We start from the raw sequence: 14,911 nt of genomic DNA, 5'->3' as shown, positions 1-14,911 counted from the left end.
GCATTAGCTACCTCATTAGAAGATTAATTTAGGTTATCTGTGCGCCAGAGGCCCGAGTTATTTCTTTCTCCACATTGCTATTTGGGGTCTGGGAACCCCATTTCTAACACTTGGCTGCAAGATAAACTGTTTTGCCTTACTGGGCTATTTCTAATCATATACACACTATTCAGGATCACATTAGCGCCCCTACTTTTGTCTAATGCATGATACATGCCTAAATGACCACTACTGTTACTAATGGTTTAATAATTATTTTATTACTGCGAGGTAATGCGATTACAAATTAAACATATACAGTATATTACAAATCAATATACACCTGGTATCTTCGTTAGTTAAGAAATAAATGAGGACAATTGAGAAAATGCAAGCCCTTGGGCACTTAAATCATAAATGTTTTCAGTTCAGCAAATTTCTTAGCAACCTCATCTCCCAGAAATGTCAATATATTCCGATTTTATTAGGCAAAAAGTGTAAAAAATAATAATTATTGGGGCGAGGTCCGAAATGATTTTGCTGAAGTTGCTTTATCGGAGTATATCGATTAGGGCTGCATGTCCCAAATTCCCCAAGCAGTGCTAAGATTGAACTCCTATTGCATTTAAGGAGTGCTATATCTTAACACCTCTTAGTGAATGTGGGCCTATGGGTGTTACCACACCCCAATCGGCACTTTTGCTGTCTTAATGAATAACGTCCTAAAACAAGTATGTTTAAAGCTGCAGTTCAAGCTGCCGTTTTAAAAATATATAAATATTTTTTTTCCCATTCAATATGTGCATCAATACAATCTGCACACTAACAAGTGATTAGCTAAGCTGCAGATCAATCTGTTCTCCTGTAAACGACTGTAATCGACCGCTTGCTCCGGGTTATTTAATCCAGTTCTTGCACAGCATTTTGGGCAATGTAGTTCCTAGATTATGATAGACTGGACAGTTACTAGATACAATTGGTTCATTGCTAGAGAGAGGCTCTGGCTCTTGAGCCCCACCCTATCAGAAGAGGAAGGGGGTGTCACTTTGGAAATGCTTCCTACATTAGAAACATTAAAAATGTCTTTAAACCATTATTATTATTATTATTATTTTTAAATGCTACAAGTATTTTCTCATAGTACAGAACTGATTTATTAAATGTAACACATGTAGGATATTGCTTGAACTGCTGCTTTAATATTCAAGCAGAGATAGAGATTTTAAAAACTGGCTTTACCTTTCCAGATATATGATTTTTAAACTTATTTCTGGCAACCCATGTTACAGTATCACACAACCTAAAAATCAATGGGTAACGTCTGATAAAATCTCTGGGAACCAGAACTCATCCAGGATCCTTTTCAATTGGTTTTGCTGCTTGAGCTGGTTTCCAGATGAGAATATCTGGTCCTCAAATACAAAAGAATCCCAGATGATGTTATACAGAACGCTGTAAAAAAAAGCGCCAAGGTAAATAAGATGAACAAGTGTTTCCCCGAGAACGCAGATGGGATCCGCAGGCAAGAACACGTGGGGGAGGGGGTGTCTGAATATTTGCTGGCTAGACTTCTGTGTGGGACGATCTGATATCTTAATTGTCTGATTCTATCTGTTGTAAACATTCAACAAGCAACATTGAGCAGAAAAGCAATATAACACAGGGTGCTGCAACACTGTGAAAGCAACTTTCTCCTGAGATAATGAGGTTTTCTTTTGCCCCCAAACATTACAATCACCGTGCCGTATTGCCAATCGGTAATACTGAACTGCAAAAAAAGAGTCGGGATGTGATGTGCTTGTTTTGTAACCGCAGTTGAATTTTGGACATCAGTAAAACAATACAAAATGGACAAATTACCGGGGCTTGGAGAAAAAGGGTCAAATGATTCTTTCTAAAAGTAAAGATGTTAATACTGGCAAACTAGAGCAGTTACTACAGGCGAGTGTTTGATCTGTTGGAGGGTCTCATTATCGTGGAACATCAAGCAGACAATGCTCAGGTGCCTATCCATCAAATCCCAGCCCGGGAACAAACTCTTTAACTGTCTGGAACAACAATTATGGTATAATGATGAGTTGCAAGGGAGATGGTTTCTGTTTCAGCCCTTGCAGTCTGAGTATAAATGCTGCCCGACACCTCCTGATTCTGCAGCAATTTAATTAGTCGCTGTCATTCTGATTCCAGACCGTGACTCACCGTGTGCTAGACTTGGTTTTTTGTTTTTTTTTTCCTTTAAAAACCTGCAGTGTGGGAGACTGTGGCAGAGGAAGTTTTGAGAATCTCCAGGTAAAACTAATAACAACAATTTAAGAGATTTGTCTGTGTTATCCTGCAGCTCCACAATATGAACCACACGTAACAGGCGCCGAGTTTCACAGCGTCCCCAGCTGCAAAATGAAACAAAATATCTGCCCCATATTTATCAAAGCAAAAAAACACAATTGTAGCCCATGTTTACGTAGTGGCGCTATTCGGGCAACGCGTCGCCATGGCAACGCAGCATCAAATTACGCCGCGGGGTCACGTGACGTCACGTGACCCCGCAGCATCATTTGACGCTTGATACAAGGTAGGAGGGAGTCGGCGCGAGCAGTGGTGAAGAGCAGGCAGGGGGGTACAGGACAAAACGTTTGCGCACCCCTGCCATAAAACACCCTCAGGTTCCAGAAGATGTCTTAAGGAATAGCTTCACTTAGTAAATATAGCCCTTTATCATATAGCACCGTATTCTTTGATAACTTTGGTGCTATTTTTCGCTCCACTTTTGACCCCGGTTTTGAGGCTGGAAGACTTTTTATACATAACCCCCATAGTACAAATATCTCCTGGTATAAAAACATTTACTTCATCCTATACAGTGCTAGCCAAAAAGATCTTCTAATCTTATGTATTGGTGGATAAGATCCAAAAGATTTTGCACTGAAACTCAAATATCCGTGGACATTGCCTTAAAATGCAGTCCCACTGACCTCGCCGTGGAATAAAGGCTGACAAGTGATTCTTTAACAAACATAAATAATGTAACGCCCACATTACTTCTAGATTCAGATTACTTCTAGATACTGCCCTGTTTGAATGCATACGGGCTGTTGAGAATAGCTTATGCACTCCCGTTCCCAGAAGCTGTTGCTGTAAATGCTAACTCTACAAGTCAATCCAAGACTTAGGCCCCACTGCCTCAGACCACGCGCCCGCACTGCAGACAGGCGGCGTGTGGAGAGGCACTTGAGGCTATTTGCGGTCCATAGGGAGCATTTTTGCGAGCAGGGGGGGGGGGGGCATGTTGGGGCGTGGCCAAACAGGTCGGGGGGGGCGGCAATGTCCCTGCAGCTCCCCGCCCCCCACCCGGTCTCTGCAGCTCCCCGCCCCCCACCCGGTCTCTGCAGCTCCCGGCAAACAGAGACATCTGGGAGCGGGGGAGGGGGGAGGGAGAGCCATGCATGAAATGGCCTGCGCCGCTGGCCGCAGCGGGTCCTTAGCCTCAGGCCAGTTTTCATTACGGAGGCTGCCGCAGGCGCCGAGTATTTTCTTCCATTGCATTATTGAACTCGCCCCCGACAAAAACCCACATACATGGGATTGCTTCTGTAACTAATACAATAAGGAAAAATACATATTTTCCCATGCATTAGACTAACTACTGCTTATAACCTACTGTACATTTTGACACTCGTAATAAATTGACAAATTTAAGGACAAGCATTTTTGTTTCTATAGCAACCATTTACAAAGTCACATCCCTTTCCTCTTCTGAAACAGGCTCTGGCACACCACTTTTTGAGCCCTGCCCTCTCTAGCAGCGCACCAATTGTATCTAGTGACTGCCTGGTCACATGATTTTCCCCACAGAACTTTACATCTTTGGTCTTTTTCTGCTGCACTAACAGCCATTTAGTGAACCCCCGAGCCGAATCTTCGCCGATCGGCAAATTAGCCAATTACTTATTGTGTGGATTGTATTGATGCACATATTAAAGGGGGAGGGGAAACGCAGCTTGGACTTCTGCTTTAATAATGTTTAATCTCTGCTTCAACTATCATGAGATGTTTCACACCACCCTATAGTGGTGTTGAGTATTCTGTGAAATTTGAACAGCATGCTAAGTGTACTGCAGCAGGTTACGGCGAGATTTTAAGATTAAGCGCTCTCACCATGACCTCTGTGACAGATTTATGTATTTCTACGCTCAGCAGGTTAAGCATTTACAAGAATTTCTTTTTACTTCTTATAAAATTTACTGCAGGTGGGGCACGGAAGGATGCAGAGGTGGTAAAATGCAGAATCCCCCTGCTACCCCGGAGGGAACCAAGATGAAAATTGAAAGTCTGAGTGCACCAAAATATACTGTCTGCGTGAAGACTCAAAATAGAAAAAAAAAAAAGGAACTTGAAACTTGATTCTTGGCAGCAGAGATCTGAAGCAAGAGTCCATCAGTACCAGAAGAAGCCGTTCCAGCCTCACAGACACGGAGCTGGGCACGCAAGACTTGGCTGCTAGTGTGTTTAAAAATACTTCTGCGCAGTTTCTTGGGGTGGGCGAGTGTCCTTGTTACAAATTGCTGTTGGGAGCTTTCTCCTTTTTAATGTAGCAATCGGTACTCTTTGATCAATCTTTTTCCACGTTGTTTGAATGTTGGAGGGGGAAGGAGGGTCTCTTAGTGCGGGATTTCCCAACACCTGCCAGATCAGGAGATACTGTATTCACCCATACATGTCAACTTTCTCTGCCCATACATGTCAACTTTCTCTGCCCATACATGTCAACTTTCTCTGCCCATACATGTCAACTTTCTCTGCCCATACATGTCAACTTTCTCTGCCCATACATGTCAACATTCTCTGCCCATACATGTCAACTTTCTCTGCCCATACATGTCAACTTTCTCTGCCCATACATGTCAACTTTCTCTGCCCATACATGTCAACTTTCTCTGCCCATACATGTCAACTTTCTCTGCCCATACATGTCAACTTTCTCTGCCCATACATGTCAACTTTCTCTGCCCATACATGTCAACTTTCTCTGCCCATACATGTCAACTTTCTCTGCCCATACATGTCAACTTTCTCTGCCCATACATGTCAACTTTCTCTGCCCATACATGTCAACTTTCTCTGCCCATACATGTCAACTTTCTCTGCCCATACATGTCAACTTTCTCTGCCCATACATGTCAACATTCTCTGCCCATACATGTCAACTTTCTCTGCCCATACATGTCAACTTTCTCTGCCCATACATGTCAACTTTCTCTGCCCATACATGTCAACATTCTCTGCCCATACATGTCAACTTTCTCTGATTTTCAGCAAGTCTCACAGACTTTGAACATCAGAAGTCTCTTCGACGGAGTCTGTACTTTTCCATTAAAACTCAATTTTGGTCTAGAAAACCTAATTGTCCCAGATTTTGGTCCTTGGAGGTGGGCATCTCTGATACACCCTCATAGTAATATAATAGTTGGGAGCTAAAAAAAAATGGTGTTATTTAGTCTTGCATTTTTCTTTTCTTTTACAAATGCATTAACAATAAGCAAGAATGAGGCATTCCTGGGCATGTTAAAGTATCTGGCGGTCGGGGGGGAGATCGGAGGGGGGAGGGCAATATGTCCCTCCTGTTTACATATATACACGTAGGGTTACCATACGTCCCCATTTAGCCGAGACAGTTCCGGATTATTGCCAAGTGTTCCTGTGCCCCGACAAGGTCACTGACATTGTTAACATGTCCCGGTTTTGTGGCTGCAGAGAGGAGGACAGCGGAGGAGTATGGCCGCGGCTGCAGAGAGGAGGACGGCGGAGGAGTATGGCCGCGGCTGCAGAGAGGAGTACGGCGGAGGAGTATGGCCGCGGCTGCAGAGAGGAGGACGGCGGAGGAGTATGGCCGCGGCTGCAGAGAGGAGGACAGCGGAGGAGTATGGCCGCGGCTGCAGAGAGGAGGACAGCGGAGGAGTATGGCCGCGGCTGCAGAGAGGAGGACGGCGGAGGAGTATGGCCGCGGCTGCAGAGAGGAGGACGGCGGAGGAGTATGGCCGTGGCTGCAGAGAGGAGGACGGCGGAGGAGTATGTCTGCGGGTGCAGAGAGGAGGACGGCGGAGGAGTATGTCTGCGGGTGCAGAGAGGAGGACGGCGGAGGAGTATGTCTGCGGGTGCAGAGAGGAGGACGGCGGAGGAGTATGGCGGCTGCAGAGAGGAGGACGGCGGAGGAGTATGGCTGCAGAGAGGAGGACGGCGGAGGAGTATGGCTGCAGAGAGGAGGACGGTGGAGGAGTATGGCGGCGGGTGCAGAGAGGAGGACGGCGGAGGAGTATGGCTGCGGGTGCAGAGAGGACGGCGGAGGAGTATGGCTGCGGCTGCAGAGAGGAGGATAGCGGAGGAGTATGGCTGCGGGTGCAGAGAGGAGGACGGCGGAGGAGTATGGCCGCGGCTGCAGAGAGGAGGACGGCGGAGGAGTATGGCTGCGGGTGCAGAGAGGACGGCGGAGGAGTATGGTTGCGGGTGCAGAGAGGAGGACGGCGGAGGAGTATGGCTGCGGGTGCAGAGAGGAGGACGGCGGAGGAGTATGTCCGCGGCTGCAGAGAGGAGGACGGCGGAGGAGTATGTCCGCGGCTGCAGAGAGGAGGACAGCGGAGGAGTATGGCCGCGGCTGCAGAGAGGAGGACGGCGGAGGAGTATGGCTGCGGGTGCAGAGAGGAGGACGGCGGAGGAGTATGGCTGCGGGTGCAGAGAGGAGGACGACGGAAGAGTATGGCTGCGGGTGCAGAGAGGAGGACGGCGGAGGAGTATGGCTGCGGGTGCAGAGAGGAGGACGGCGGAGGAGTATGGCTGCGGGTGCAGAGAGGAGGACGGCGGAGGAGTATGGCTGCGGGTGCAGAGAGGACGGCGGAGGAGTATGGCTGCGGCTGCAGAGAGGAGGATAGCGGAGGAGTATGGCTGCGGGTGCAGAGAGGAGGACGGCGGAGGAGTATGGCTGCGGGTGCAGAGAGGAGGACGGCGGAGGAGTATGGCTGCGGGTGCAGAGAGGAGGATAGCGGAGGAGTATGGCTGCGGGTGCAGAGAGGAGGACGGCGGAGGAGTATGGCTGCGGGTGCAGAGAGGAGGACGGCGGAGGAGTATGGCTGCGGGTGCAGAGAGGAGGACGGCGGAGGAGTATGGCCGCGGCTGCAGAGAGGAGGACGGCGGAGGAGTATGGCCGCGGCTGCAGAGAGGAGGACGGCGGAGGAGTATGGCCGCGGCTGCAGAGAGGAGGACAGCGGAGGAGTATGGCTGCGGGTGCAGAGAGGAGGACGGTGGAGGAGTATGGCTGCGGGTGCAGAGAGGAGGACGGCGGAGGAGTATGGCCGCGGCTGCAGAGAAGAGGACGGCGGAGGAGTATGGCCGCGGCTGCAGAGAGGAGGACGGCGGAGGAGTATGGCTGCGGGTGCAGAGAGGACGGCGGAGGAGTATGGTTGCGGGTGCAGAGAGGAGGACAGTGGAGGAGTATGGCCGCGGCTGCAGAGAGGAGGACGGCGGAGGAGTATGGCCGCGGCTGCAGAGAGGAGGATGGCGGAGGAGTATGTCCGCGGCTGCAGAGAGGAGGACAGTGGAGGAGTATGGCTGCGGGTGCAGAGAGGAGGACGGCGGAGGAGTATGGCTGCGGGTGCAGAGAGGAGGACGGCGGAGGAGTATGGCCGCGGCTGCAGAGAGGAGGACGGCGGAGGAGTATGGCTGCGGGTGCAGAGAGGAGGACGGCGGAGGAGTATGGCTGCGGGTGCAGAGAGGAGGACGGCGGAGGAGTATGGCTGCGGGTGCAGAGAGGAGGATAGCGGAGGAGTATGGCTGCGGGTGCAGAGAGGAGGACGGCGGAGGAGTATGGCTGCGGGTGCAGAGAGGAGGACGGCGGAGGAGTATGGCTGTGGGTGCAGAGAGGAGGACGGCGGAGGAGTATGGCCGCGGCTGCAGAGAGGAGGATGGCGGAGGAGTATGGCTGCGGGTGCAGAGAGGAGGACGGCGGAGGAGTATGGCCGCGGCTGCAGAGAGGAGGATGGCGGAGGAGTATGGCGGCGGGTGCGTAGGTCTCCCTATGTATAGGAGATATATTTCTGGGATGCATTTTGTACTATGCACAGCAGTTGAAATGATATTTTCAGAGGCACTTTCCTTTTGTGGAGGAAAGAGAACCAAAGTGTAACGCAAGGTCACAGTAATTACAGCGGGTGTGTAGTGAATGCTTGAAGGAGCAATCTAAACAATATCCAATATGTGTGTTTTTTTTGTTTTTTTTAATAAATCAGTTCTGTATAATTAGATAATACTTACTAAAAAAAATAAATTCAACTCTTAATCCCATTTGTAATTAGTTTAAATACATTGAGCATCCTTTGATTTCTGAGACAGGTTTTGGCAATCTTCCCCTGCAGTGCAAGAGCTTTGTAACACTTTTCTGTTTGTGATAATTTGCTGCCAATATTCCCAGCAGTTTGAGCTGCAAACTGTAACAATAGATAATGTTACCTGAGTAATATAAAAATACATTGTACCTCCTGAGTTTCACTGCCTGAAAGAATGATTGAAACTCAAAGGCAGCCATTTAATGAACCCTGGGAAGCAGGATCATTGCTGATCGATCACGGGAGAGAACTAATCAATCGGCAGCATGGGTAATTTGATTTCAATAAAGCTAAACAAAGGCTGCATATATATATATAAAATATGGAAGTCCCGCGCGGTCTGCCTCTTTAAGAGACCGCAACCAAGTTTAAAGGTCATGATATCGACACGCTGCACAATCAAGACATACGTTAAGCTCATACACGCCGATGCTTGCGAGAGTGCGAGCTCGTACCGTGGCGCGCAGTCGTAGCAGAAGCGATCCCTGCACAAAGTGCTGCCGGTGATGCGGGGGCGTCACCAAGCTGGGTCGCCCTCATTGGCTGAACCAGCTCACGTGACGCTGACGTCAAGCGGCAGCCCCCTGAGAAGACAACATTTATTGTCTCCTCAAAACGCTGCCGCGTCAACGCTCCTCTTCGCCGGCAGGCGCGCGGGCACTTGGCTACCTGCTATAGCCAATTACTGAAGTGCGCTTGATGCGTGCGCACACCAACTCCTCCCCTATACGCTCGGCCTTAGACATTTTAAATTCAACACTGGGGTTGGGACCTGCGACACACTAAAGCATTGCGCGACCTCCCAGCACGGGGACTGGAAACCCATTATCCTTCATGACATTCGAGAAAGGGATTTCTGCTCCAATTTGCAGATGTCCTGTGCTTGTCTGTCTTAACTGCCAGCTAATATGTCACATTTGGAAATAATTCCCCTTTTTTCTGCTAAACAGGGGTGTGCAAACTTTGTGCGCTGCACCCCCCCCTGTCTGCCAGTCCCTGTGCTCGCGCCCTCCCCCCCCTTTTGAAAATCGGGTGTCAAATGACGCGCGTGGTGAAGTGACATCACGTGACCCGCGGCATCATTTGACTCGCGTTGCCATGGCGATGCATCACGTCACATGACCCCGCGTCATCAATTGACGCTGCGTTGCCGAAGACAAGATAGGAGACACTGCAGAGGCCTCACGCGAACCCCCGGCATCTGCCGCGCCCCCACCCCCCCAGAAAAATCTTGCTCCCCCCACTTTGCGCATCCCTGCGATAAAGCACCAAATTGACAGAGGGTTAAAAAAAATAATCTGATTTACAAAGACAAAACAAATTAGAAACAAATAAGAGAGATTATAGTATTTAAAAAGTCTGTGTTTATCGCTGAATAATCCCCTTAAAGCAGAAACCCAATGAAAAAGAAGATATGGATTTAGCATGAACTAAAAAAAAAATAAAACACCTGGAAGACACAGTGTCCGTCTCTGAGGGATTCATTATTAATATGCCTTCAACTGCTGTGTTTCACAATTTTTTTGTTATTAAAATGAAATAATACTGGGGCTGTTTACCGGAGGCCCGGATGCATTAAACGCCGTTAAATTGGAACTAATATCGCGTACGAGGATTTTTTTTTTTTTAAATATGGGCGTTATCATGGGCGTTTGGTTACAAAGGTACAGAATGCCGCAGGCACCTAAGGGGTTAATATATATTTTTAAATACATTACCTTACCCCGGCTAGCTTAGTGGCTAGTGCCATGCAATGCTTTACTAACCGCTAAGGTAACCAAGGGGTTAACCCCCTAACCACCCCCCATGGCAGATTAAGACCCTCTGGGGCCCCTGGGCACCAAGACTTTGTGGGCCTTTCCTTGGTGGCCCTCCTCCTGCAGCGTCGCCATGTGGCGTCACGTCGCCATGACAACACGACGCTGCAGGGGGAGGGCCGCTGTGGAGAATGTAAGAGACACTTCTCTCTCTCTTACACACACAATAGTGCCCGCAGTGCATGGGGAGCTGCAGCACCAGCCCACAGGAACCTACGGGGGCCCCCTAACCTTGGGGGCTCCTAGTGTTCTTAGTAGGGAATCCGGCACTGCCCCTCCCGCCACCCCCTGGTAGGCCTAGCAACCCTCCCTGGGGCAACTAACCCCACTTCTCCTTACACAAGTCCCACCCCCTGCCCCCCTCCCCTCATGCAGTCAGTGGGAGCAGCATGGAAGAGGCAGCACAGGCTCCTCCCCCACACTAGCAGTGGCCCCTCCCCCACACTAGCACTGGCCCCTCCCCCGTAATAGCACAGGCCCCTCCCCCTCACTAACTCTCTCCCGATTTTTCCTCACCCGGAAAAAGTGACCATGGGGGGATATTATGTGTGTGGGGTGGTATTGTGTGTGTGTGGGGGGGGGGGGGGAGGGGGGTATTAAAAGTGTGTGTGAGTGGGTGATATTAAGTGTGAGGGGTGGGACTATTAAGTGCGTGAAGGAGAATGAGTATGGGAGGTGGGGAGAGAAATAGAGAAAATGCAGGGAAGTGAGAGAAAAAGGGGGAGGGAGAAAGAGGGGGGGCACGAGTGAGCTTAATGCTGACATCAGCATAGTCATACTACTATGTTTTATGTGCATATTTTGAAAATGCATGGTACGTATTGTCGAATTAATTAAATCTATAAAATCTAAATCAGCACTATTAGTCAAATGTGGCTAATAGCGGTTATGGGCATTAACCAAAAAAAAAAACCAATATTACAAAATACAACAATACATTAAAAATACATTTAAACCATAAACTATTGATTGTTCCAGTGGCTACACAGGCCCTCTCAGTGGGGGCCGAGATAGCAACATTGGCAACCAATGGTAAGCTCTACCAAAAAATATATAAATGCACATTAAAATGCTTTATTTACCCCTCCTCATTACCTTACTGGCTAGTAAAGCATTGACCACCCACCCCTGGGAAACTACCCCCCTTCACCCGTTTCCCTACCCCCAACAAGAGTACCCCCCAAGTAATGGACAATAGTTTTATTAGCCAAATGTGGCAAATGGGACTTGTGCCCACTGAAAAGCATAACACAATACATCAAATAAAATAAACATTATAATAAATAATATGTCTGGGGAACATAAAAGCAGCTTAAATGTCCTATGCCATGCGGGCCAGTAGGAATCCATGGTGTAAGCTCCTATTGGTCTGCGGAACCAAGGCCTTTACACCTCCGGAGCTGCTACCAGCACCAGCTATGGAGGTAGGTATCTCTGGAACAAGGGGTCCCGGGAGCTGAAATGAACGCAATACTTTGTTCTCCTCCTTTAAAAGCCCGTGCAATGAATGAGAAAAGGCCTCCTCATAATGAGAGCAATCACAGGTGTAAGGAACACGACATGTAAGTGTCAGACATACCTGGTGTGCCAATATGTAAATGTTATGGCCCACTGCCTTCGGTGACACCTGGTCATCGGACCCGTGCTCGTCATTGTCTCCTTCCAAAACTTGGTTAAAGGCATTTTTTATTACATCTACCTGCACGTGGAGACGTACAATTAGAGTCATTGTTCAGTGGTGACAACTTTTAATTAAATAGTGTCACTTTTTAGATTTTTTTTTATTTAAAGAAAGCGGTGCAAAGTATCTGTTTGCTAACAGACAATACTGAATGAAGCACTAATCAAACACACACAATATGAATGAACACACACAACTCATGTTGTGGCACACCATGTACTTTTACAAGTAGGTTTTTGTAATAAAAGGAGTGGCATTGCAATATCTCTGAAGAGCACAAACGGGATTGTTGACCCGATGCCAGCATCTTATCAGTTAAAGTAGAGGTGGGCAACTCCTGTCCTCAAGGGCCACCAACAGGCCAGGTGTTAGTGAGATCCCTGTTCAGCACAGGTGGCTCAATCAGTGGCTCAGTCAAAGACTGAGCCACTGATTGAGCCATCTGTGCTGAAGCAGGGATATCCTTACAAACCTGACCTTTTGGTTGCCCACCCCTGACCTAAAGCAAGCTATCTTATTCTCTTGTGTCAGACTGTATCCCACCACTTGGTATTGGATTTGACAGTAATAATCAATGAAACGCACGTGTACCTGGAAGAAGAGCCCCTTACCAGTTCTCCCGGTCTCATGTTATACAAGATCCTTTCTGCATTCTCACTGTCGTGTCGACTTTCCATGATGGCGAGTAAAAGCTTGGAGGCATTGTTCTGGAAATACAAAATAGTGCAAATGTGATCCAATACCTTACTGTACGTGCACATTACACAAAGGAAATGATTCTGTGTACAGTCCCTCAAGTTAGCACGTGGGGCATTTAAGGTTTAAGTTTCTGAAATTCCTACACATGGACTTAAAATGTACCCTGCTGCATTAAACTGTATTTACAGCCTTAAACTGGGAAATGAAAGAGTTATTTATAGACACGCCATGAAAATACCATGAGATATTAAGTATTGTAATCAATCTGGTGCTTCAGGGGTTAATGTGTTAATGACAGGTCAAGACCCTCCCTGTGTCTGTGCTGACCTACAAAGAGGGCTTAATTGGGGGTGAGGGTCTCACTAACGGACCACTAGAAGTGAAATATGTGTTGCACGGGACTGATAGAATCTAGCGATAAGGGCATTTGTTTGGCCAGAGATGGGATTGAATTGTGGGTCTTCTGACACCCAGGTAAGCAGGACACTTTCTAAAGCATTCCTGGAAGGGTTCTGCAGAGTGCCAAGGGGTGTGACTAACCCTACTGTTCAAAAGATACGCAATATGGGATCCTGGACCCGACACCAACTCTGAATAATAACGTCAAGATATTTGTGATTCATTCAAGGAGACGAATGCAATGAGGCCCAACACTTGAGGTCTACAAAGTAGCAAGGGACAGAACTGCATTTGTCACTCAAATTAAGGATCACGTCTCGTATGCAGGTCACATGCTCACAGGTGTGCAAACACATTTTAGCATGTTGTGAGGTTATGTCTCCCTCTGAATGTATATATATATATACTGTATATATATATATATATATACAGTGTTCGAGAAACCTATACATTTGCTCGCCCGGGGCGAGTGGATTTAACCCCCGGGCGAGTAAATATTGGCCCAAGCAGCACACGTTTGGTACTAGGTGGCGAGTAGATTTTCTGGTGATTTGTCAATTTGCATTTTGGAGCGCCTGACCTCTTTTTTTGCCCTTATACATATAAAAAAAAAGCTGTGTGTGCGGTGCACGCGCATAGTAAGTGAAACTTCTTTGACTTTTGTCACAGAAATTGTATTTGTGTTTGTGATGTTTTAATTAAAAATCAAAATACAATTTAATTGACAAAACGCAAATAAATTTGACTTAGAACGCGCGTGTTCGGCACACATCCCCTGTATTTGCTATTTGCACTAAGCGTGAATTCCTCATGTGTGTGTGTGCGTGCATGTGACTGCGTGTGACTCTGTGTGCGTGTGTGTTTGACAGTGTGTGTGTGTGTGCGTGACGTATGCGCACCCCCCTGCACATCGCGCCCCCCTGCACATCGCGCCCCCTGCACATCTCCCCCTCCTGCACATCGCTCCTCCTGCACATCACCCCCTCCTGCACATCACCCCATCCTGCACATCACCCCATCATATAATTTTATATTTGCAGGTAACACAATAATTACCCAAGTTATGTAAAATCACATGTTCTAGAACTAAAAAGGTACTTTTGTGAAAAACATGTTAATATGCTTATTAATGTTGCATCTTTCAATTATTTGTAAAACATATTATTTAACTGACTGCCATGTAAAAGACCAACATCTAAAATAAGATTCACTGTACGTTCTCTGCAGTTCTGTTTCGGAAACAACTCCAATAAGAAACGCTTGAATACATTCCATGCAGATCTGCGTGGTACAGATGCACTGTACCTTCAGCTGTAGAACCAAGTCCATGCGATATTTGCCAAGGGGGTTGATGTCATTCAGAATTAAGGCTATAATTATATCTATTCCATTGGATTCATGAGTAGCAATACAGGTCTGCAGAACAAACAAGAGTGCAGTGCTTTAGGTTTCCCGAATATCTTACGCGTCTTTAAAATAAGTGGCAGTGACATTTTAATATTTAAAAAAAAAAAACACATTATTATAAGTCCATCTGTCTATGTTATAGACATGTACTTGTACATCTAATGATGGGGTGGCCCACACCGATCATTAAGGACCACCAACAGGTCAGGTTTTCAGGATATCCCTGCTTCAGCACAGGTGGCTCAATCACTCTGCTTCAGCACAGGCGGCTCAATCAGTCTTCGACTGAGCCACCTGCACTGAAGCAGGGATATCCTGAAAACCTGACCTGTTGGTGGCCCTCGGGGACTGGAGTTGGCCCCCCCTGATCTACTGGCTCTCTTCCTTCACACCCCGCTCATCCACATTTAACTCCACATTCTCACCTCACTGCCTTTCTCCTTGATCTGCTCCCAACATAAATCAGCTGCCATTAATAAGAAATTTACGTGTTCCTGCTGCTTGGTGCTGCTGCGGCATTTTCTGGATCATTCAACCCCTTTCCCTCAATGGAGTTT

General features: G+C 47.6%; 1 protein-coding gene across 6 annotated transcripts in view; it reads right to left on the bottom strand.

Moving 5' to 3' along the window:
• ITPR2 (inositol 1,4,5-trisphosphate receptor type 2) overlaps positions 1-14,911 on the bottom strand; it is a 317,011-nt gene that overhangs the window by 61,009 nt on the left and 241,091 nt on the right. For all 6 annotated transcript variants that reach the window (XM_075602849.1, XM_075602844.1, XM_075602845.1 and 3 more), the window contains 3 exons: positions 14,253-14,363; positions 12,461-12,556; positions 11,748-11,867 (listed from right to left, as the gene is read on the bottom strand). In XM_075602849.1, coding sequence (XP_075458964.1) covers positions 11,748-11,867; positions 12,461-12,556; positions 14,253-14,363 — 327 coding nt within the window. The remainder of the gene's footprint in view (positions 1-11,747; positions 11,868-12,460; positions 12,557-14,252; positions 14,364-14,911) is intronic.

The sequence above is a fragment of the Ascaphus truei genome, chromosome 5, assembly GCF_040206685.1.
Source record: "Ascaphus truei isolate aAscTru1 chromosome 5, aAscTru1.hap1, whole genome shotgun sequence".
Taxonomy (NCBI): domain Eukaryota; kingdom Metazoa; phylum Chordata; class Amphibia; order Anura; family Ascaphidae; genus Ascaphus; species Ascaphus truei.
This window is presented reverse-complemented; position numbering and strand designations above follow the sequence as displayed.